Source organism: Hylobates moloch, unplaced genomic scaffold (assembly GCF_009828535.3).
Source record: "Hylobates moloch isolate HMO894 unplaced genomic scaffold, HMol_V3 SCAFFOLD_13, whole genome shotgun sequence".
NCBI lineage: Eukaryota > Metazoa > Chordata > Mammalia > Primates > Hylobatidae > Hylobates > Hylobates moloch.
Window position 1 is genome coordinate 103,099,537 of NW_026652288.1, and position 23,652 is coordinate 103,123,188.

Genomic DNA, 23,652 nt, shown 5'->3' on the forward strand with positions numbered 1-23,652 from the left:
CACACAACCACACACAACCACACACCACACACAACCACACACAACCATACATACCACACACAATCACATAACCACACACAACCACACACCACACACAACCATACACACCACACACAAACACACACACCACACACAACCACACACTACACACAACCACACACCACACAACCACCCACACACTACACACTACACACAACCACACACACCACACACAAAACCACACACACAACCACACACGCCACGCACCACACAACCACACAGCCACACACACAACCACACATCACACACACCACACACAGCCACACACACCACACAACCACACACCACACACAGCCACACACACAACCACACACACCACACACACAACCACACACACCACACACAGCTATGCACACCACATACACTACACACACCACACACACACAACCACACAACGGTGTGGCTGAAGCCAGCAGAAATGAAAAGTCCTCTGGTACTTCCCCTTCAAACAGCTCACACTCATGGGGGTCACTGTGGCACGGCGCCCTCACACGTGCATCCGCAGAGCGCACCTGTCCCAGCGTGGCCAAGACCGCCTCTTTCACCCGGGGCCCTCTGTGGACGTTAGTCTGGACTGAGTCACCCCTGGATAACTGAGGACTTGGCTGTCAAGTGATGAAACATTTAGCACCTACATTCCTTTGAGTGGAATTAGAGTGGAAGAGTGTAACTCAGCGTGTAAGAGTTGCCTGCTGCTGCTTTGAACAGAGGGTAGTTGCAGCAGATGCCTTCAGCCGCCGCTCTTTTCAGCAGCCACTGTACAGGGCGGTTCCACCCCGTCTCCCACCTCCCAGCCCAGCTCTCTGCTGTCTCTGCCCGGTGGCGTTCCCCGATGCCCCTTTGCCTGAGCGCCGAAGCTGGGGAGTGGAAGCTGGCGGTGGGAGTGGAATGCGCGCCTCCTGTGCTTCAGGAAGGCAGCCCTGGAGACCTTCTGGATGCTTCCCAGGAAGGCCCCGCAGCAGCCACCACAGCCAGCACGTTTCTCTACTGGTTTTCCCCCTTCCCCATCCCATGGTCCTGCTCCCTGGGATCATCGCCCAATTAAACTGCATCCAAGTCCTTGCACCAAGCTCTGCTTTCACGGGAATGCAAACTGAGACAGTATTACACCTGATGTTACCTTTTCCAAGGTAGCTGGGGTCACCGTTATTTCCCTCAGCTCTTACCTGTGCTGAAGTAGCGTGCTGCCGTCGGAAGCTACCAGGCACCCTCCGGGAAATGGCCCAGCTGTTCTTTGGGAGTTCGTGTCCGATTTTGCCATTTTTCTATCACTTTCTTAGTTGTTAGCAAGTCTTCCTCCAGCAGGACCGCTACCTTCCTCCAACTGATCATTTTTGTCTTTAATCCGCTATCGCCTTGAAATCGTGTGACCAAACTTGATGGCCGGTGTCTGTAGTGAAGGTGAACAGATTCTGAAAGGAGGAATGTTCCTTGGAGCGGATGCATGAGCCTTCATTTCAGGCACTGGAAATTCATTTTGGCTGCTCAGGAGGTATTTTTATTTCCCTGGTTTAGAGCTCTATTGAGGAGAGGGTAGAGGTTGCAGAGTCAAACGTCGTATTGAGTTTGTTCTTATATTTTAATTTAGCTATGGGATGTGTTTGCGGGTGAATGCAGTGGGTCTAATAATACTTACCGCAAATGCCCTAGGGCCGTGGCTTGACATTTATTAGCATACGCCGATTTCCAACTTTTAGATCCAGTTTTTAAGACTCCAGGAGACTTCACAAGTTTGCCAGCTGCACAGATGTGAAAACAATATCACACACCGAAAAAAATGGCGGCTTACGTATTTCAGAGCAAAACTAAAATCAGTCCAGGGGTTGAATACAAATCCCCCCCATTCGGCCCCCAAGTCTCACCTAGATGTCCCCTCTCCTCTCTGGAGGAGTTGCACGTCCCCTCTTGCGGGCAGGAGGAGGTACGAGTCCTTTTCGTCCTGAGAGGACTCCCTGGGATTCCTTGTGTAGGAAGAGTTCTGTGCTGGGGCTTCTCCCCCCACTGCAACTTTCCTGATCTCTGGGGCTCAGGGGCAGCCTCTGGTGCCTGGCCGATGGGCACAGCTGGCGAAGGCCACAGAGCAGCCGAGTTCTGGGGACAGGTGCAAGAGCAAACTCCAGCAGGTGTGTTGACCGCAATGACAGGGTCACTGACGCTGTCTCCCAAGTGTTTTCTGTGCTGCTGACAACTGGAGTGGGCGAAAGCACGTGGGAATTTGTTGTTGGAAAGGTTACATGGGAGGGAGGGAGGGTGTGGCTGTGGGCACCTCCCCGGGACGTGCAGTGAATGGGCGTTTCTTTCTTGGATGGGCTCAGCGTGCATGGTGGCTGTGGGCTCCTTGTTGGCGAGAAACTCGAAGTCCAGGCAAAGGGAGGCTTACAGGCCTATGATGGGGTTACATCCTGATCAACTCATTGTTAGTCCAAAATATAAGTCAAAAATGCATTTAATACCCCAGTAAATCTATCATAAAGTCAGAAAATTGTAAGTTGAAGTCTCAAGGCGGGGGGGCATCTGTATTTCACTGGAACCATGGCAAGAAGACCCCACAGACTGGCATTCTGGACACGGTTGCAGGTGAGAGGAGGGCTGCAGCTTGAGGGTCATGGTGGCCTGAAAGGACCTGGGGATGTGAAACGCTGTCATCGAGGGCTGGCGCGCACACAAGACGTTGATGGGGGTGTGGCTGCAGGCTGAGTATTGTTGGCTGCAGAGAGGCTGGGGGGTTGAGAGTGTGGTCATGGAGCTCAGTGGCTACAATGACACTCAATGCTCCTGAGGGTGGCCAAGCCTCAGCAGGGCTGGCTGAAAGCCAAGCAGGGCCCTTCAGTCACTTTCAGCTGTTGCACAGAGTGGCAGTGACATGCTGACAACTTCACCCATGTGGGAATCCTCTGAGGCCACCTGAGAAGGAATCTGATGGATGAGAGCTTGGCTGGGGATGCAAAAGGCCTGAGACAAGCGTACCACCTTGATGGCTCCAGGGAGAGATTCCGAAAAGTTTGCAAAAGAAGAAAATGCATCCTCCTTTAAAGAGGCAATGTAACTGACCTCCACGCCGAAATACGTGAGTTTCCCAAATCCATGATTCTCCAAGGAAGAGCTGAAGTCTGGATATGAAAACTACTCACCCTCTTGGTGGAGGGGTGCCTGGCAGAAGCTTAGGGCTGTTCCACCCGGGCCCTGCTCCCACAAGAGCAGGCTTGCAGAACAGGCCTGGGCATGGCCCAGCTGATTTGAACTGAGTTTCCCCGTGTGCCATTGACTGGCCCAAAGAAGACATAAGAGGGAAGCTTGCCAGGGAGACTGATTTCCAAATTCGTCATTTCCAATTCAAGGCATTTCTGGGAAGAGTTCCCATTGTCCTGAATGCTCAGTTCAACCAGGTACACTAGGTTGTCCAAAATCCTGATAGGTAGTATCTAATTCTGGTCTCTTTCAGCCAAGTGTACCAGGGTCGGCTGGCACCCTTGTCCGTTGGGCAGGAAAGAAAGTCAGTATTGCTTAGGAAGTTTCACCAACTCTCAAGGTTTTCAAACGGTCTCTTCTTTTGATTCACCTGTCATTCTGAAGACTGGATTTTCATTTCTGCAGCCGGCAAGGTGGTGTCTGAACGCCTTGGTAGCCCATGTCATAAAGTGAGATCTCCAGAGACCCCCGAGCACACCAGGCCCTCCAGATTAGTAGTACATCTGCTTCAAAGGGCTTAGCCAGAGCCTGCACAGGCCACTTTTTCAACCTTGCAGGAGTATCAATGCTCCCCATCCAATCACAGGAATGTCCACGACCAGGAAATGGCTCTCTGAAGGCTGCCTCCATCGTCTCTGGAATTTCCATGACAGCCAGCGTGGCGAAGAAATCTTGCAAAGGCTGTTGCTGGCATAATCCATCCCACAGGACTGGAATCAAAGGACACAGGCAGGCCAGCCACAGAGTTCCAAGAAAAAAAAACAAAAAGATCCCCGGATTCAGTGACGGATGAAAACTGCCAGGAAAAAGGCTTCCCAGCTACCATGGGACCTCAGCCCCAGATCCCCAGCCCTGCAAGGAAGCACATCCTTCACGATGGCCCGCAATCACAGCTTCTATGGCACAGAGATCGTGGAAGTGAAGGCTCTGCGTTGTGTGAGCAACTACTTGTGAGAAGTGGCTCCTGGCGATGCTTAGACTGGGGACGGGAGGACTGCCTGAGCATGATGAAGACTGCTTCCACTTCCGAAGGGCTGTCTGGGGACAGGGTGTCCACTTGCCCAGGGCCAGCGGGAATGTTACAGGGAGGCCTGCCCAGGGAAGGCTGGGCTGCACAGAGAGGGAGTGAGTTCATCATCACTGAGCACAACCAGTGGGCAAGGAGAGTGCAGAGAAGGTTCTTGAGGGGCCAGGCTGGACAGCTACAGTCTGCACTGAGTGGCGGCCAAGGGGTTCCGCTGCCCCCAGAGTGCTGACGGTTTGGGCTCTGGCTGGGCCCCACCCTGGGGAGGTGCCCACCGTCCTCCAGGCCAAGTGAGGGGGTGGGTGCCTGCCAGAGAGGCGGCACACCTCAGACGGCTGGAGCAGGAGGTGGGGCATCCACACGTCCACCCAGGCTTTCAGCCCCTAGTTACTCAGTGAAGATTTTGAGGCCTGGAGAGAGGGGGCGTGGCTTGTTCACAGGCACAGATTGCAAGTGAGGCAGAGCGGGTGCCACAAATCAGGCTTCCTAACTGTGATGGTCAATTTTAGGTGTCAATCTGAGTGAGCCACAGGGTACCCTGATGACACACTGTTCCCAGGTGTGTCTCTGAGGGCGTTTCCCGATGACATTGACATTTGGAATGGTGGACTCAGCACAGCAGATCCGCTCCCCAGCCAGGGCAGGCACTACCCAATCCACTGAGGGTCTGAGTGAACAAAAAGGCAGAGGAAGGAGGAACTGCCCCGCGTCTTCCTGGCTCCCTGCTGGAGTGGGGACATCTCATCTCCTGCCTTTGCACTGGGATTTATATCATCAGTTCCCCTGGTTCTCAGGACTTGGGACTTGGATGGAATTACACCACCGGCTTCCCTGGGTCTCCAGCTTGCAGAACCTGAGATCTCTCAGCCTCTGCAACTGCATGAGCCAATTCCTATCTATCTATCATCTCTTGTTCGTTCTTTTTCTCTAGAGAACAGACTAATACACGAATCCGTCCTTTCCCTCCAAATGCAACTGGAATCTCTTCTCCCCTTTACAAAGCTTCTCTGTTAAAGGATCTCTCCCGCCATGGTGGGAAAGGGAGCCTCAGACCCATAGACTCCACCCCAGGAGGAAAACAGGGCCAGAAAACACCAGCAGGCCTCCTTTGATGAAGACCATGTGGTTTTGCTCCTTCTGTTACTTTGAACTCTGAACCCCACCCCCACAGACCTAATGATTTCATGGCAAATCATTTGTAACACCTGCTTTAGTCTCCTGAAAAAAACTTCACAGATAATATCATCAAACCTCGCAGAGAATTTAAAAATAAACCTATCTGTAATATTAATTAGAAGTCAAAGGTAACTTATAATAAAAGAATTCGTTTCCATGTGGAATGTTTGGCCAAGATCTCACTAACAGACTGGAAGTCACTTTCACTCACTTACAATGAGTAAAGGATGAATTTTTGTCCACGTTTGATATTTTGCAATCAGCGCTAAGCATTGCCTCGGGATAAAGATTCCCAAAGTGCCGAACAACTCTTGATAAAATCCCAAAGAAAACAAAGCACAGTCTTCCCAGGATGCACGTTGCCAGGTGCGGTCCTGAACTGCGCGTCCACGTGGCTGCAGGTCGCAGCAGGAGGCTCCCCGCTGAGATCCTCGCGGATGGGGTTCGCACCACATCGGCATCTGGAGGTCTCGGGGACGCTTGGAAGTCGTGGAGGGCGCAGGACGAGTCACTGTGCAAGACCGCGGCAGCGCGGGGACAATCTGGAGCGCCCCCAACGCTTCGCAGCCCCACTGGGTGGCGGGTGGACTCGCCTCCGCCCGGCCGCTCCTCGGTGCATGGGCCCCAAGCGGACCTGGCGCTTTTTCAGGCGTGCAGGAGACAGAAGTCGTGACGGCTCCGCACGCACGCCCGCATGCACGCTGGCAAGTATCCCCCGGGTCACCGTGTCAATGTGCCCGTGTCCCTTCTGGGGGACCTGGTTCTGACTTTTCCCGGAATAAAGTACCGCGCCGCGCCTGCGGGCGGAGCTGGGCGAACCCCTCCCTCGCCCTCCACGTCGGCCCGGGACGCGTTCTTCCGTGTGACCACAAGGGAGCGCTCCGAGACCAGGCTCGGGACCGTTGCAGGCGCAGACTCAAAACGCTTGCAGATGCGCGCGTGGTGGAAGCAGGCTGAGAGGGCCAGAAAGCGTCCGTCCTTGGACTCGCATCGCGCTAGACTGTCTAATCTTTGAGGGCACCGTCCAGTTTTCCAATATCTACTGTTAGCACTGAACAATTGTGTCAATTGCATTTCCAATCCTCCCAAACAATGCAATTTTGATATATAAACAGCAGTTTTAACGTCCTTCCAGAAACAGATCAACGGGAACAGGTAAAACAATTGGCCGGTGCTTGCCTACCCCGTCCGCACCCACACCCACAGTTCTCTCTAGAATAATACTAACAAAAATAATAATGCAAGATAACAATTTTGGAGAACGTACCATATGTCATTGTTGTGGGTACTTTATATGGATGCACTGATTTTATCCTCACCAATAGCACTATGAGGTGGGTGCTATGTGATAAAAGTATGGTGAGGACACTGAGCCACAGACAGCTTAGTAACTTGCCCAGGGCTGCGTGGCTGGCAAGTAGCAGGACATCACTAAAGAAGGTACAACATTCAAAGCTTCCTGGAAGGGAGTCCTGCCTGCTGGAAGGAGGAGCTTTGGAATGACTTAGCCATCCTTTACTGTAAGAAAGCGAGGCAGGCCGGACGCGGTGGCTCACGCCTGTAATCCAAGCACTTTGGGAGGCCGAGGCGGATGGATCACGTGATCCAGAGATCAAGACCATCCTGGCCAACATGTTGAAACCCCGTCTCTACTAAAAATACAAAAATTAGCCGGGCATGGTGGCACGTGCCTGTAGTCCCAGCTACTTGGGAGGCTGAGGCAGGAGAATCGCTTGAACTCAGGAGGCAGAGGTTGCAGTGAGCCAAGATTGTGCCACTGCCCTCCAGCCTGGCGACAGAGGGAGACCCCATCTTAAAAAAAAAAAAAAAAAAAAAGCAAGGCAGAGCACACCCCCAGCTGCCGTTTCTTCAAAAATGCAAGATTTATGAGAGCACCAATGCTGATAAAATTAAAAATATCGGCCGGGCCCAGTGGCTCATGCCTATAATCCCAGCACTTTGGGAGGCCGAGGCGAACAGATTGCCTGAGGCCAGGAGTTCGTGACCAGCCTGGCCATGAAAACCCATCTCTACTAAAAATACAAAAAAAAAAAATTAGCCGAGCGTGGTGGTGTGTGCCTGTAATCCCAGCTACTCAGGAGGCTGAGGCAGGGGAATTGCTTGAACCAGGGAGGTAGAGGTTGCAGTGAGCCAAGATCGTGCCACTGCACTCCAGCCTGGGTGACAGAGTGAGACTCCATCTCAAAAAATAATAATAATAAAATAAAAACATCAACAAGAAAGAAAAAAAATCCGTGAAATATTTTTATATGTGATGTTTGTCACTTGTTTCATTCATGAATTCATCCAGAGCAGACACCAGGTGGGTCTGAGGAGGCCAGCGTTGCCCAGTGCAAATTACACTGAACCTAGCCCTGGACAGCGCCCGAGACAAAATTCCGCCCTATATTTTCAATCCTGGCCACGCGTTAGAATCGCTGGGGGAGATTTAAACAAAACGATATCCGGGTTACCCCAGTGTTAGGGAGGCAGGAGCCTAGAAGAGACAGAGTAGGACCATCTGAAAGTCAACTCCGTCCTAAAGCTAGCAAGGCACATTCCTTGCCAATCACGACCCATGGCCCTAAGATGCTTACAGCTGAGGAAGCAGCTTGGGAATGGCCTGCAGGAACGAACTCCCACAGCAACAGAATCCAGGCGTCCCAGTGCCCACGAGGACTAAGCTCTGATTTTTTATCTTGCCCAAATTCCTACCTAAGGGTTCTAGGGAGTCGCGCCTTACAAATCATAAATTCTCATCAGATGGGTTTTATTTGACCTTGTATATCGTGACTTACTTTTTAATCTGACTATGGCATAACAATACGAGACAAGGAAAAAATATTTAACCCCCAAATATATTTCCTTGCCCTACCTTAAAATTGCCCTGCAGAGTCTCTTGTGGGGAAAATCCACATCCTATAAAGAAGCCCCTTTCCCCTTTGTTTTCCTTCCTTTCTTTCTAGTGCAGGAGATCGTCAGCTAAGAGCCAGGCACCCCTTTTAAGTCGATAAGAAACATTTTACAACCTGCTCTCCCTCTCTCTCTCTGAAGTCTGCTGAGAGCTTCCTCTGCACAATAAAACTTGGCCTCCACAATCCTTTATTGTAACCTGAACATCCCTTTCCATTGATCCCAGGTCTTCAGCTAAGCTCAACCAATTGTCAACCAGAAAATGTTTAAATTTACCTACAGCCTGGAAGCCCCCTCCTTCCACCCCCGCTGCTTCGAGTTGTCCTGCCTTTCTGAACCAAACCAATGTATTTCTTAAATGTATTTGATTGATGCCTCATGCCTCCCTAAAATGTGTAAAACCAAGCTGCACCCCGACCACCTTGGGCACATGTTCCCAGGCCCTCCTGAGGGCTGTATCACAGGCCATGGTCACTCATATTTGGCTCAGAATAAATCTCTTCAAATATTTTACAGAGTTTGACTCTTCGTCAACACCCACAGCAATATATGCTTTCGGGGAAATTATGGTTATGCTTTGATGTCCTTACATATGCTGAATGTCAAGGATCGTTTCCCTTAAATCAATAAAATAATAAATGTTGTCATATGCTATCAGCCCATCCACATGTAGTCACAGCTGAGTTCAGTCTTTCATAGGCAAGGCCCCTATATAAGAAAAACTTAAAACAAAGGCAATGCATTCCTCTGCTTGCCTGCTGAGGGTGCCCTGCCTTGTAAGGGAGTAGCTTTCAATCAAATTCTTTTCACTGCACTCAGCGACTCGCCTTGAACTCCTTCCTGCGTGAGATCCAAGAACCCTCTTTTGGGGTCTGGACTGAGACCCTTTTCTGGTCACACCACCACCGGCTAATTGAATCAGGATCTCAGAAAATGGGGCCCAGGCACCGGCGTTTTGGTTTTTGTCATTACTGGTTTTTAAAAGCCTCCACAAGGGACTGAAGGGTTCAGCCAGCATTGGGAGCCAATCTCCTTCTTACATAGAGGAGGAAACGGGGGCCCAGAGAGGAGCTGTGGTTTGCCAAAGGCTGAAGAATGTGAAGAAAAGTTAGGTGTGGGTGCCGGGTGCGGTGGCTCACGCCTGTAATCCTAGCACTTTGGGAGGCTGAGGCAGGCGGATCACGAGGTCAGGAGTTTGAGACCAGCCTGGCCAACGTGGTGAAACCCCATTTCTATTAAAAATACAAAAAAAAAAGAAAATTAGCTGGGTGTGGTGGCGCGTGCCTGTAATCCCAGCTACTCAGGAGGCTGAGGCAGGAGAACTGCTTGTCTCGGGACCTGGGAGGCGGAGGTTGTGGTGAGCTGAGATCACACCATTGCACTCCAGCCTGGGCAACAAGAGCGAAATTCTGTCTCAAAAAAAAAAAAAAAAAAGAAAGAAAAAGAAAAGAGGTGTGAGAGCCGCGTGTGCTGAGTTCTAGTCCAGAACCCATGCAAAACGTTACTGCTGGGCCAGACCAGACACATCACCAGGAGACAGGGCACCAGGTGCCCGGGGAGCAGGGCGCACTGGCAGCTGCCTCTTCACTGATCTCTGCTCGGCCTGAGCTGGCTGTTGGCCATGCTCTTCCCCCAACATGATTTGGCAGAGAGAAATTCCGATGTTGGAATTTAATGCAGGGTTATGTTTTGAGGGGGAAATTTAATGGAGAGAAATGTCCGCTGGATTTTCCTACCCCTTCATCCCTGCCAGCGGACAGGACGTGTCTGTGGCTCAGACAGGCATTCAGGCAACGGGGATTTCCGAAGCTCCTGCTACGTGCTAGACGTGGGGTCGTTTTCCCAGAGAGTGGCAACACTTCCAGGCGGGAGCCAGTCTTGGGAGGGTCTAGGCAAAGGTTATTCTTAAGCCAAATGAATTTGGGAGCCCGCTGCTTTGGTGAATCTGTGAATCGCCTTTCATCACCTTAGAATTTAATGGATTTGAGCCTCAGGAAGCCTGTTTCTTTTTTCTTGTTTCTTTTTTTTTTTTTTTAAGTAGCCCCACAAGCCAAGCTCAGTGGTGTATGCCTATAGTCCCAGCTACTCAGGAGGCTGGGGTGGGAGGATCACTAGAGGCCAAGAGTTCAAGGCTAGCCTGGTCAACATAGTGAGACCCCTGTCTCTAAAAAATAAATAAGAAATAAAATAAAATGCCCCACAGGAAATGACAAAGACATTGTGTTCCCTAGTCTAATGCGGGCATGTCACACCTTCCTTCTGCCATACCTGCCCCTGCCCTTGGTTCCTGGCCTCACTGTCTTCCAGCCACCCAGGAGAGAAACCTGAGACTCAACCCAGCCTCCCCCCTTCACATCTCCCAACCCCACCCGCTTGACTCCCCAACCAAACCCTTCCTTAGACTTAGACCTGCTGGCTTGTTCTCAGGGGGCTATGCCAGTGGCACCTGGAGGTTCCCCGATGCCCTCACCCTGACCCACACTTGGCATAATCTCTTTGTAATTTTTGCAGGCCTCTCAGTGTAAAGTGACACCTATGGTGTTTTCATTTGCATTTCTGTAATTCACGCTTAGGTCTTCCAGTTTCTCTGTGTATGCGCTGTTCAGTTGCTAAAACTTTTTTTTTTTTTGAGATGGAGTCTTGCTGTGTCACCCGGCTGGAGTGCTGTGGTGTGATCTCGGCTCATTGCAACCTCCGCCTCCTGGGTTCAAGCGATTCTCCTGCCTCAGCCTCTCGAGTAGCTGGGACTACAGGCATGCACCACCACGCCCAGCTAATTTTTATATTTTAGTAGAGACAGGGTTTCACCATGTTGGCCAAGATGGTCTTGATCTCTTGACCTTGTGATCCGCCTGCCTCAGCCTCCCAAAGTGCTGGCATTACAAGCGTGAGCCACCGTGCCTGGCCTGCTGAAACTTTTCGATTCTCTTCCCTTGGCATCCCTTGCCCTCTAGGCTCTCATCTCAAACCAGGCAACAGCTCTCACTGTCCCTGCCTCTTGCTCTCTTCAGATTTCGCTAGGCCAGCTGCCTAAAGCGCTGGCAGGAGCGTGTCCCTCTTCCGCACGACCTTCAAAAACTGCCTGGGGCCTCCTTCATCAACATGCACACTCCTCACTCTGCCCCAGGGCCCCGCAGAATCATCTCTCTGGGCTTCCAGTCTTATCTCTTCCTCCTTGTCGCCCCTCCACAGCCCTGACCCCTCGTCCTTGCCCTTCCCCATTCCTTAGCTCAGGCTCTTCTTGCACAAGTTTCCTGCTTTACTTGGAGGCCTCCTTAAGGCCCAAGATCCAGTGCAGCCTTTCTCGCGGCCGGTGCTTCCTGCCGCTTCGCCTCCACTGAACTCCCCAGCACTGGCCTGCGCTGACCTCTTTCTGCCTTGTGTTTTCACCCCACGTGGCTGATTTGTCCCAGTGGCCAGGAGCTCCTGGGGGCCTGCTGTACATCTGGTTCCCTCCTCCCTCCCTGCCCGAGCCTTTCTCCCAGGCCAGTCCACAATACAGCTGGAAACCAGGTAGAAGGCTGTGCAGTGGCTCAGCCGCGGGCTACAAAGCGTCTGGGAGCAGGAGGGGAGGAGCAGCTAGAGGGAGGCTCAGAGGCTGGAAGCCTGAGCATTTGTGGACTCCTTGGCCCTGAGGACTGAAGGGAGGGGGAAGAGTGAGTGAAGAACACGCCCAGCTCCTGGGCTGGTCAATGCGCTGATGAGAATCAGGGGGAGTAGGGGACAGAGCCTGGTTAGACGTGTCTGTGGTCAACAGGAGGACATGGGGCCCTGAGCAGGGCGTATCAGCCTGGGGCTGAAAAGAGCTGGGCCCAAGAGGAGAGAGCTGGGCTCATTACCAAAGAGGAGGCATCCACACAGGGGTGCATGGGAGGCTGCCCAGGGCATGGGAGGACAGCGAACCCTGAGACGAAGCTGCAAGAGGCGGCCCAGGAGGCTGGCGGGGGTGGCCGAGCTGGGTAAGAGGCTGGGCATGGTGGCTCACGCCTGTAATCTCAGCACTTTGAGAGGCTGAGGTGTGTGGATCACCTGAGGTCAGGAGTTTGAGACCAGCCTGGGCGACATGGTGATGAAACCCCATCTCTACTAAAAATACAAAAATTAACTGGGCGTGATGGTGGGCGCCTGTAGTCCCAGCTACTCGGGAGGCTGAGGCAGGAGAATCGCTTGAACCTGGAAGGTGGAGGCTGCAGTGAGCCGAGATCACACCACTGCACTCCGGCCTGGGCAACAAGAGCGAGACTCCATCTCAAAAAAATAAATAAACGAGAGAGAACAACTCTAGAGTGTGAGAAGCTTGCACTCAGCTGCTGTGAGAAAGAAGCTGCACTCAGCTGGCCCAGGCTGCCCCTACACCTCAAACCTTTTCCTTCTCCTTAGCAGCAGCCATCATGTGTGCTGAGCAGGCAAAGCCACCCTCCCCTCTGGGGGCTTTATGTCGCAAAGTCGAGCATCTGGGGTTTCCCTTCCCGAGGCTTCGTTTTATCTGAGTTTCTCCTGGGCGCAGCGTGGAGGTGGGTGCTGGCCACAGGGCTTCCCACACACCAGTCAGAACCCTGCCCCTATGCTTTCTGGTCACGTCTGCTTCTGTCCCATCCTTTTTTTCTCTATGCCAATTTTAAATGCAATTCCAGGGAAATAAATTGAAACAGACATTGGGCTTTTGAGCCAGCTGTGAGAAGGCAGTGGCCTCTGCTTTGTATCACTGGGATGCAGTGAATAGACCTCAGGGTGTAGGTGAGAGCGGTTGGGTGTTACATAATGGGGAGGCATCAGGCCTGAGGATATTTTATTCTCCAGGCTGTGGTGCAGCTTTTGAGGGTGCTTTGCAAAGCCTAAGGATGGCCTTGTTAGGCCGCACACTCCGGGAGAAGCGATGAAGGAAGAGGAGGAGGAGGAGACCCTGGTTAGTGGAGCAGACCAGACTCCATCGCCTCACCTTGGGGATGTAACCCTGTCCCTTGCATGTGAAAAGCCAAGGCTTCAGAGACTCAGCTCCCCTCCGCCCCTACCTGTCGCCTGGTCAGGCCCCAGAGGCCCCCTTCACCAGCTCCTGTATGCGCTGCTACTAGGGCCCTGCTGCCCGAGCCTCGATAGACACGGTGAGCCGCAGAGAACCGCAGCGCGACCTCAGGTCCCACTCCTGACTAGCATTATACTGCAGTCCCAGGGAGCCCTGCCGAGGAGAGAGCTGGACGTTCAGCCAGCGACACCGGGCCTCGTCACAGGCGAGCACCACGGTGCCCTCGGGGTTGCTGTAGGTGCACTGGCTCTGGGCTGCCCTTTCCTGCACAGCCAGATCCCAGCTGCCCCCTGCCTTGCTGTCATCCAGCCACGTGACCTGGAAGCCCAAGCGGTCCCGGGTGACGGGACACACCAGCTGCTTCTCATTCAAGGCGGGCACCACCTGGCCTTTGAGGTAGGCAGGGCCGGCACAGTAGGTCTGGATGTTCAGGAGCCGATCGGTGTACTGCTGCAGCCAGTTGAAGAGGTAGGCCAGGTGGCAGTCACACTGCCAGGGGTTACCGTGGAGGGCCAGGTTGAACAGGTTGTAGTTGGTGTCGAAGATGCCCTCCGGAAGTGTGGTCAGCTGGTTCTTGGAGAGGCTGAGCAGCTCCAGCTTGGACAGGTTCTGGAAGAGGGCTGGGTGCAGCGCCGTCAGGTTGTTGCTGCCCAGGTAGAGTTTGACCAGCTCCTCCAGGTCTCTGAAGATGCCAGCTGGGAGGTGGGTAATGGCATTGTATGAGAGCATGAGGGAACGCAGGTTGGACAGGTGGGCAAAGGCGCCCTCAGCGACAGTCTCCAGCTGGTTATGGGTCAGAGACAGGCCGACCAGGCGTGGGTTGTGGGCAAAGAGGCCGGCAGGCAGGACCCGAAGCATGTTCCACTGCAAGCTCAGAAAGGTCACATTACCCAGGGAGGCGAAGATGGAGAGCGGCAGGTGCGTGATGGCGTTGCGCTGCAGCCACAGCCTCTCCAGGCAGAAGAGCTGGGAGAACACCTGAGGGGGCAGCTCCGAGATCTTGTTGCTGTCCAGGAAGAGCTCCTGCAGGCTGCCCAGTTTGCTGAACACACCCTGGGGGAGGCCAGAGAGTGCGTTGTTGCTCAGCTTCAGGGTCTGCAGGCTGGTGAGTGGGTGGAACAGCTCCTCCGGGAGCTGAGCCAGGAGGTTCTGGGCCAGGTTGAGTGTCTTCAGATGGGTCAGAGGCTGGAAGATCCTCCTGGGCAGGGCCTGGAGCCGGTTCCCCTGCAGGTGGAGGGACTCCAGGGCAGCCAGGTGCTGGAAGAGACCCTCGGGCAGAGCCTCCAGCATGTTGAAGTTGAGGGTGAGCTTGGCCAGCGAGGTCAGGTTGGAGAAGATGTTGGCGCTGAGGTTCAAGAAGCTGCTGCCTGTGACCTCCAGGTCCTCCAGCCTGGGCAGCCCCCCGAAGGCATCTGGCCTAAACTGGCAGAGCTGCGTGTTGAGGAAGACCACCTTGGTCAAGTTGGGGTTGCTGCCGAAGGCTCTGGTTTCCAATGTGGTGAACGAGGTCTCCACAAAGATGATGTTTTTGGCGTATGGCGGGATGTCCGGCGGGATGGCGGCCAGCTCCTCATCCGAGCAGAACACCTCCTGGACGAAGCAATCGCAACCCACGGGGCAGGGCTGGGCAGGCCTGGCCAGGAGCAGGAGGGAGGTCCAGAGCAGCCAGGCTCCAGGGAGCATCTTCTGGATTCGAGGAGGGAGAGAGAACAGGAAGAGAAACTTGATCATCACACAGCATGGCACAGTGACCAGAGCACTGGACAGCAAGCTCGAACAAGCGGCAGGACCAAGACCCAGGGCTTTGGGGCTTTCTGTGTTCTTCTCAGACTGGGGAAAGAAGTGGAAAGGAGACAAAAAGGCACGGAAGAGAGGCATAAAAGGAGACCATGGGCATTGTGGAATTTTTTAGGATAATATGTAGGATATGGACAGATGATTCCTGAGTTAGAAGCTCCTACACCATAACTCTTCCTGAGTTTCCAAATCTCAGCACACGTCACAGCCAAATGATGCAGAGATCCTGGCACCTGCTCTTTGCACAGTTGGTGGAGGGGGAGTGCAGCCACAGAGATGAGATGGCTCCTCAAAACTGCTGCTGAAATGCCCTCCTCCTTTGACTGGGCGCGGTGGCTCACACTTGTAATCCCAGCACTTTGGGAGGCCAAGGCGGGCCGATCACGAGGTCAGGAGATCGAGACCATCCTGCCTAACATGGTGAAATCTCGTCTCTAGTAAAAATACAAAAAATTAGCCGGGCGCTGTGGCGGGCGCCTGCAGTCCCAGCTACTCAGGAGGCTGAGTCAGGAGAATGGCATGAACCTGGGAGGTGGAGCTTGCAGTGAGCCAAGATAGCACCACTGCACTCCAGCCTGGGTGACAGAGCAAGACTCTGTCTCAAAAAAAAAAAAAAAAGAAATGCCCTCCTCCTGCCCACCTCTGCCCACCTCTGCCCACTCCTCCACAGCGGGGCCCAAGGAGCTTTCCAACATCATGTGGACAGAAGGACCCCAGACCTGGGGATTCTACAGGACAGTAGATTTCTTTAAAATTCTCTAAAATTCTTTAGATTTTCTTTACTGTTTTTTAAAAGAATTAAAAAACAGTAGATTTTCTAGCATCTACTCACAGGTCACAAATTGGTGATGCACCTTACAAATATGTTTTATTTATTCCGCAGTGACATTTTTCATACATGAATCAGTAGCCAACATGTAAAAACTGGAAAACATCACAGTAACGGTCTAGGTTTCAGAGTGATCTGGAGACAGTGGGTCCGCATTTCCACATAGCAGGACCAGCTGGGGCTTCGTGGCCCCTGCCCTGTTAGAGGGTGTGTGCCCTCCAGGCCGCCACTGTTCCCATGCACAGCACTTATTCACATGGCTTGCAGTGGTCCTAATTCCATGAGTTCAAATCTTAGGTCCATCGCTTTCTAGCTACGTGACCTTGGGCTTATTGCTTAATCCATCTGTGCTTCAGTTTCCTTATCTGTACAATGGAGATTATAATAGTCCCTACCACATGACGGTAATTGTTAGGGATTAAGTGAGTGTATATAGGTAACGGTTTTACATCAGGATCTGGCATAGAGTGAGTAATTAATCAACCACATTAACTATTGTTAAAGGTTGCAAGCTACCTCATTACAGAAAAGGTTATTTGAACACCAAAAAAAATAAAAATAAAAACAAAATGCTCTTTAGACGGAATACACTTGAATTTACCAAAAATTTAAAAAAGAAAGAAGCCCTTTCACAACATAATCCTAATTTTTCTTGATTAACTTCTTCTCAGTAAAAGGGGTCCGCGAATCGGGTTCTGCAGTTGCAGAATCTGGGTCCCTAGCGCTCTTCGCTGGCTGTCTCTCTGTTGCCCTCTGCTGGTGCCTCCTCCACCTGGAGATTTGGCTTCTGGCTGAAGGTCTCCCGTTAAACTCATGGGCTTAGGACTCAGTGCTTATTAGGGGAGCCCCCTTGACTCTCCGGCTCAGTCACTCAGTGACTCTCAGTCCTTCCAGGAATGTTCTGCCTCATCATTAGAGCAGGGACAACTTCTCCCTGAGAAAATGCACACGTTGCTTTAGGCTGCTCTAAGGCATGCATAGCTAAGTGAGCTTGGGGAGGCAGTAAGGAACATCTCTACCAGTAATAACAGCTGGCCGGGGATTCGAATCTGAGTCCTGCGGCCGGGCGCGGTGCCTCACGCCTGTAATCCCAGCACTTTGAAAGGCCGAGGAGGGTGGATCATGAGGTCAGGAGTTCAAGATCAGCCTGGCCAAGATGGTGAAACCCTGTCTCTACTAAAAACTACAAAAATTAGCCAGGTGCGGTGGTGCACATCTGTAATCCCAGCTACTCGGGAGGCTGAGGCAGGAGAATCGCTTGAACCCGGGTGGCAGAGGTTGCAGTAAGCCGAGATCGTGCCACTGCACTCCAGCCTGGGTGACAGAGTGAGACTCCATCTCAAAAAATAAATAAATAAATAAAAATAAAATAAATAGAATCTGACTCCTGCAATCACCTCTTCCAGGAAAAGGAAAATGTCCCTGCCACTTAGGACATGTGAGGGGAAGGAACCAGCCTCAGGCAAGCATGTGCCTCCTGGCTCTGTGTTCCTAGACCCCAGCTACAGAGTTAGCATGAGACTAGAAACAGAAAGCAGTGAGCCTGGCTAAAGAGGCGTAGGGTAGCCACTGTCCCCCAACACACACCACAGACACACACACAGCTGCCACTAGCACCTGGCCTGCCCCTGAGGCACCTACACAAAACCCCTAGGGGTCCTGAAAGAAGCCGCCGCTGACCCTAGGAAGGAGGACCTGGAGGTATGTATCTCCACCTTAACACTCAGCATAGGCGCCGAAATGATGGGTTTTCATGGCAGTCTTTTCTGTGTACTCGTCTCTCTACGCCCACAGCAGCAGTGACTTCCTTTGGGCTCAGGCAGGTTTTGTTGAATGGAGCTCTCCAAAGCTGGGAAGAGCAGCTTGGGAGGCAGAGCCGCCTCCCCTGGGAGGGGCAAACCCAGCACGAATGACCCCCAGCCAGGCTGCCAGAGCTGCCTCGATTCCTCCCGAGAGTAAGAGGGGAGCAATTTTGTTTAATTTTATTATTTTTTGAGACAGAACTTCACTCTGTTATCCAGGCTGGAGTGCAGTGGCACGATCATAGCTCACTGCAGCTTCAATCTCCCAGGCGTAAGTGATCCTCCTGCCTCAGCCTCCAGAGTGGCTGGGACTATAGGCATACACCACTGTGCCCGGAGAATTCCTACTTTTACCATGCCATAATATGATCATTGCGCCAGTCCCCCTTCCTTGCTAGCCCCGTTGGTCATTGTTTCTCAAAGGCTATTTCCAGAAAGTACTGCCCTGGAATGATGGGCCAGACAACGCTGGGGCCTGCGGGTCCCGAGACCATCTGGCCTCCTCACAGGGAGAGTGAGGCAAGGCCCCAGGGTCTTCACAGCAGGGCTTGGTTTGTGGAGCCCAGATCTCCTGGTTTTGTTCATCACTCCTGCCAGGAAAACTGGGCCAAAGCCGGAGTTGCACCATGGAATGCTAGAGCCCGCTGGGGTGAGGATACCTCTCTGCCGAGTGAGCTGAGCTGCTCCCTGGCTTCCCTGGGTCTGTGCCTCTAACTTTTAATCCGTTGTGATTTGGAAATAATGTGCTTTACACATTTCCAACAAAGGAAGGAGCTCTAGGATTCAAGCCTTGAATCAAAGCCATGGCACTGGTGGCACAGAAAGTCAAGTGCAGGCCAATCAGCTAAGGCTCAGGAGACGCGGGCAGAGGGAGAGACATCTCCCTGATGTGGGGGTTTGGCTGAGGGGTCAGTGCCCACGTGCCAGCTCCCAAAGCTCCCGCACATACATCTTGATCCTCAGCACAAACCTAGAAGTGCCCAGGACAGGGAGACTGGGGCTCCCGGAGCTACAGTGACTGGCCCAAGGGAACGCAACACAGAAGCGAGGGGCCAGGGCCAGTCCTAACAGCCCGGGCTCTGCAGGGAAGATGGACCCGGGGAGGCAGCCCACGGAGGTCGGGGTCCTGGGTACCCAGAGCGTGGTTTAAAATGGGGGCACAGCCTCCAGATGGACATGTGCCCTTGGCACCCCTTGTGGGTGGTATCACTGGGGGAGGAGGGCCAGAACAGGGCCCTCTAAAGTTCAGGGCAAGACCCCTCTTGCCTGGGTCTACTGGGGCAGGGAGCAGGGAGGCGGGGATGGTTCTCACAGTGAGGGCGCAGAACACCGACAGTTTCCAGCCTGAGCCCCATCCTCACGTCACTCTGGAGTGGCCAGGAGTCAGACAGCCTGGGTTCCAATCCTAACCCTTCCAGCTTCGCTCGGTGGCTTTGACTGCATTGCTTAACCTCTCAGTGTTTTGCTTTCCTCCTCTTAAAAACAATGGGCACAATACCACCTTCCTGGTGAGGATGTGGTGAGGATGGAATGAGAAAACGCATGGGAAGCTCGAAGCTCAGGCACATGGCAAGTGCGTGGCAACGTTAGTGACCCTGATCTTCCAAGCAGGGCAGCCCCAGCTCTGTGCTGAAGCAGTCATGGGTTAGCTAGGGAGAAACCCATGCGATCATCCAACCACCCCACTGTGAGCCAGTGAGACGCCTCTCCACAGCACTCCTTCTAGCTCTTTCCTCCAGCCAAGGGAAAGAGCTAGAAGGTTTAGGGAAGCACAGATTCTGAGGGCTCTGGCCGGGAGGCTCTGGCCTTGGCCCCTTCCCCAGCCTGGCCTCAAGAAAGCGGGTCACTGGGGAGCTCTGGAGATGGAAGCGCCCCTCCCTGGGAACTGGGGAGGCTTGCCCCCAGGGCCACAGCAGGGCGGCAGCCAGAGGCTTTCTGCTCCTCATCTGGGAATAAGACCAGCAAATGCCCACAAAAATGTTCCACGATTTCGGCAACCCAAGCAAGTCTGGCTTTTTACATGGGTTTTTTTTTGTTTTTTTTTTTTTTGAGGGATAGGGAGGGTTTGGCTGGGTGCAAATGAGCTCCTTCCTCTCCTCAAATTGCTTTTGGGAGGGTCTGCTTCTGTGCATGCCTCAAGCCAGTCTGTCATCCACCACAGAGCTAAGCCTCACTTCTTCCAGAGGGTGATGGGACCTAGAATGGGGCCTAGAACCCTGGCCCCAGACACCCAGGGACTCCCACCCGACGCTGGCTCCGCAGATATCTGCCTCACCAACAGGCCTGGCTTTGGCCATTTGGGCTCCAGCTCAGCTGGAAGCACAAAGAGGGGCTTCTGAGACTCGTCCAGAGTCCCTGGCTGCTCCCCAAACGTGGCCCCCTCTCTTCTCAATCCAGCAACGTCAGTCCAGTGGCTGAGACGGTCAGGTTTGCGCTGGGTCCCAGCCTCTGCTCCTGCCCTGGCCAGCCCACCCCATCCGCTGCCCAGTTGTGTCCCAGGGAGTGAAGCCATCTGTCAGAGTCCCAGCCTCTGCGTCTGTAAACCAAGAACGGCCACGATAACAATAATCATCGCAGTACCTCAATTGCAGCATCGTTAGGGCCACTGCGGCTCTCAAATGAGATAACAGGCATTGGGCCACAGCAACAAAATAGAAACAACCTAAATGTCCAACATGAGGGATTGGTTACATGAATCATGCTACACGGATATAATGGAAACCCTCTCCGCTATGTTTAAAATTATATTACAGGCTGGGTTCAGTGGCTCATGCGTGTCATCCCAGCACTTTGGGCGGTGGAGACAGGAGGATTGCTTGAGGCCAGGAGTTTGAAATCAGCCTGGGCAACATGGTAACATCTCATCTCTTCCAAAAATTATAAAAAGTAGCCAAGCGTAGTGGCGCATGCTTGTAGTCTCAACCACTCAAGAGGCTGAGGTGGGAGGATGGCTTGAGCCCGGGAGGTCGAGGCTGCAGTGAGTGGGTGATTGCTCTACTGCACTCCAGCGTGAGAGACAGGGGGAGACCTTGTCTCAGAAAAATAGAATAAAAAATAAAATTTTAAACAAAAAGAAAATTTATTATAGATGTGTATTTATGGACAAGATGTTTGCAATATCTTAAGTGAAATATATGAAGTCTCAGAATGCTACTTTTCCATTTTTAAGGTGTATTTGTGCACAGAAAACATAATAGAAGCTTACGCACAAAATATTTATGGTGGGGTCTGGCACTGTGGCTTACACCTGTAATCCCAGCACTTTGGGAGGCTGAGGCAGGAGCATCACCTGAGATCAGGAGTTCAAGACCAGCCTAGTCAACATGATGAAACCCCATCTCTACCAAAAATACAAAAATTAGCTGGGCGTGGTGGTAGGCACCTGAAATCCCAGCTACTCGGGAGGCTGAGGCAGGAGAATCGCTAGAACCCGGGAGGCGGAGGTTGTAGTGAGCCGAGATCACGCTATTGCACTCCAGCCTGGGCAACAAGAGCGAAACTCCATCTCAAAAGAAAAAAACTTGTGGTCATTACCTCTGAAAAATCGAACTGTGGATGATTTTAATTTTCTCCTTCTGCTTAAAAATATATATTCCACATTTGAAACATATCACTTTTGCAGTAAGGTTGAAACCTATTTTATTCTAAATATTGAGATAAACATGTAAAATGCACAGCACAGTTCCACACATAGAGTAGGGGCTTACTTGACTCTTCCTTCCTAGCAGTGACGTTGCAAAGGCCCAAGGGAGCTTGTGTATCCACTGTGTCAGCTTCTGGAAGAGAAGACAGCTGACAGGTTGAACTAAGAGGCCGTTGTGAACTGGGCACTATGCGACCCTCCCAATTTATACCCACCCTCCCAGGCCAGTGCAAGTCACAAAGTCACACTTCCCATGAAGCCTTCCTTGACTACCCCCCACCCTTTTTTTTTTTTTTGGAGATGGAGTTTCACTCTTGTCGCGCAGGCTGGAGTGCAGTGACGCCATCTCCGCTCACTGCAACCTCCGCCTCCCGGGTTCAAGCCATTCTCCTGTCTCAGCCTCCTGAGTAGTTGGGATTACAGGCTCCTGCCACCACATCTGGCTAATTTTTGTATTTTTAGTAGAGACGAGGTTTCACTATGTTGGCCAGGCTGGTCTCGAACTCCTGACCTCAGGTAATCTGCCCGCCTCGGCCTCCCAAAGTGCTGGGATTACAGGCGTGAGTCACCGCGCCCGTCCCTTTCTTGGGTCCTCGGATCCCTCTTGTACTGTGTTGAATGTCTGGGCTCTTCCGCTCTGTTTTCTAGTCGGTTGCACCCACCCGACTGAGCCCGTGGTACGTCAGTCTTGCTGTGGTGTCTCTGCAAGCAGCTCTGCACCCCAGGACCTGGCTCAGGGCTGGGCACTGAGAAGGCAGTCAGGCTCTGTATGCTGAATTGAAGGGAATGTGTCTGTGGCTTTCAGTGACTTCGCATCTCAGGCCTTACTCTCATCCTGCTTAGTAGCAGGGGAAAGCACTTTAGCTCCACCAGTGCCCCCAGCTGGGATCGGATTCTGACGCCATCACCTACTAGCCGTGTGGGCTTCGGCAAATCACTCCAACTCTCTAAGCCTCAGGTTTTCCAGACTTAATTATCACCTCTGCCCTCAGAGTTCAAATTAGCACTCCACTGGATGACAAATAGGCTAAATAAGATAGTAAATATAAAGCCCTTAACACAGTGCCTGGCACATACTGAATGCTCAATAAAAGGTGGCTCCCTGCAGGTTTATTTCACCACAAACTTTATTATATGAGCCAGCACGCTTCTGGGAAGGAAACGAGGAGCTAGTCATCCTTGGGCCTGAGCTGGGTGCCGTGGCGTGCGCTTGTAATCCCAGCTACTCAGCAGGCTGAGTGCAAGCATCGCTTGAAGCCAGGAGTTCAAGACCAGCCTGAGTAACATAACAAGATCCCATCTCAAAAAACAACAATAATTATGTTAATAAATAATTAATAATATTTAGTATTAATATAGTATTAATAAGTAATTAGTAATACTATTTATTATTATTATGCCAAGATGACAAGTATAAACTAGGCAGAACCAGGCCAACCTGGACATCTGGTCACCCTGCTTATCTTCTACTCACTACAAGCCTCGTAGGCCGGGACCAGCCCCACCCCCCAACCCCCCGCCCCACCTTCCTCCTGCCTCTTCCCAGCAGCGCCCTAGCTGAGCACCTCGGGGACTTCTCCTCCCGGGGCAGGGGCCCCTAGGAACTGCAGCCTGCCTAAAGCTGCGGAATGCTCTGAAACGGGGGAGATAGCAAGTTCCCGTTCCTGCCCCCACGTCCCTGCAGACCCAGGAGCCCTTCAGCCACCCCAGGAGCTTACCGTGAGGGCCGCGCGGGTGGCGCCGGGCTGCCCTGTCTTCCTCGGGAGCAGAGAGGAGTCTGGGGTGGCCTGTGGTCTGCTCAATCCAGCCCCAGCGCTGATCAAAGTTCCAGGCAGTGGTTCCTCCCCTCACGTGGCCCCAGCGTCCCAGAATGTCACCAGGGTCACAGGACGGGAGAGGGCCTTGGCAAGGCCTCTGAAGATTACAAAATGACCCTGAACTCCTCCCACGTACAGGGCCCTGCCGGGGCCAAAATCCCACCGAGGTTGCAGGGTTGGCACCTTCAGGACGCCGAGGACACTCAGGAAGCTCTGGAGATTCCCGCAGGTGGCTGGGTTGGTGAGGACCGGGATGGGGTCCACGCTCACACCCATCCCTGTAAGCAGAGGCAGAGGGACTCGGAGCCTGCCTTCAGCCTCAGGCCCCTGCTGGGCTCTGAGCGCCCGCAGGCATTTCAAGAGGGCTGTGGATTTGTTGTTTCGTCTTGTTGTGTGTGTG

The 23,652-nt window shown here is 52.7% G+C and overlaps 1 protein-coding gene across 1 annotated transcript; it reads right to left on the minus strand.

The window, feature by feature from the left end:
* Positions 1-12,849: 12,849 nt before the first annotated feature.
* On the minus strand, positions 12,850-23,240 carry CPN2 (carboxypeptidase N subunit 2). The gene is made up of 2 exons (XM_032172339.2): positions 23,154-23,240; positions 12,850-15,050 (listed from the first exon to the last, which is right to left on the minus strand). The coding sequence occupies exon 2, from the start codon at positions 15,045-15,047 to the stop codon at positions 13,410-13,412; it is 1,638 nt and encodes a 545-aa protein (XP_032028230.1). The 5' UTR covers positions 15,048-15,050; positions 23,154-23,240; the 3' UTR covers positions 12,850-13,409.
* Positions 23,241-23,652: the final 412 nt, after the last annotated feature.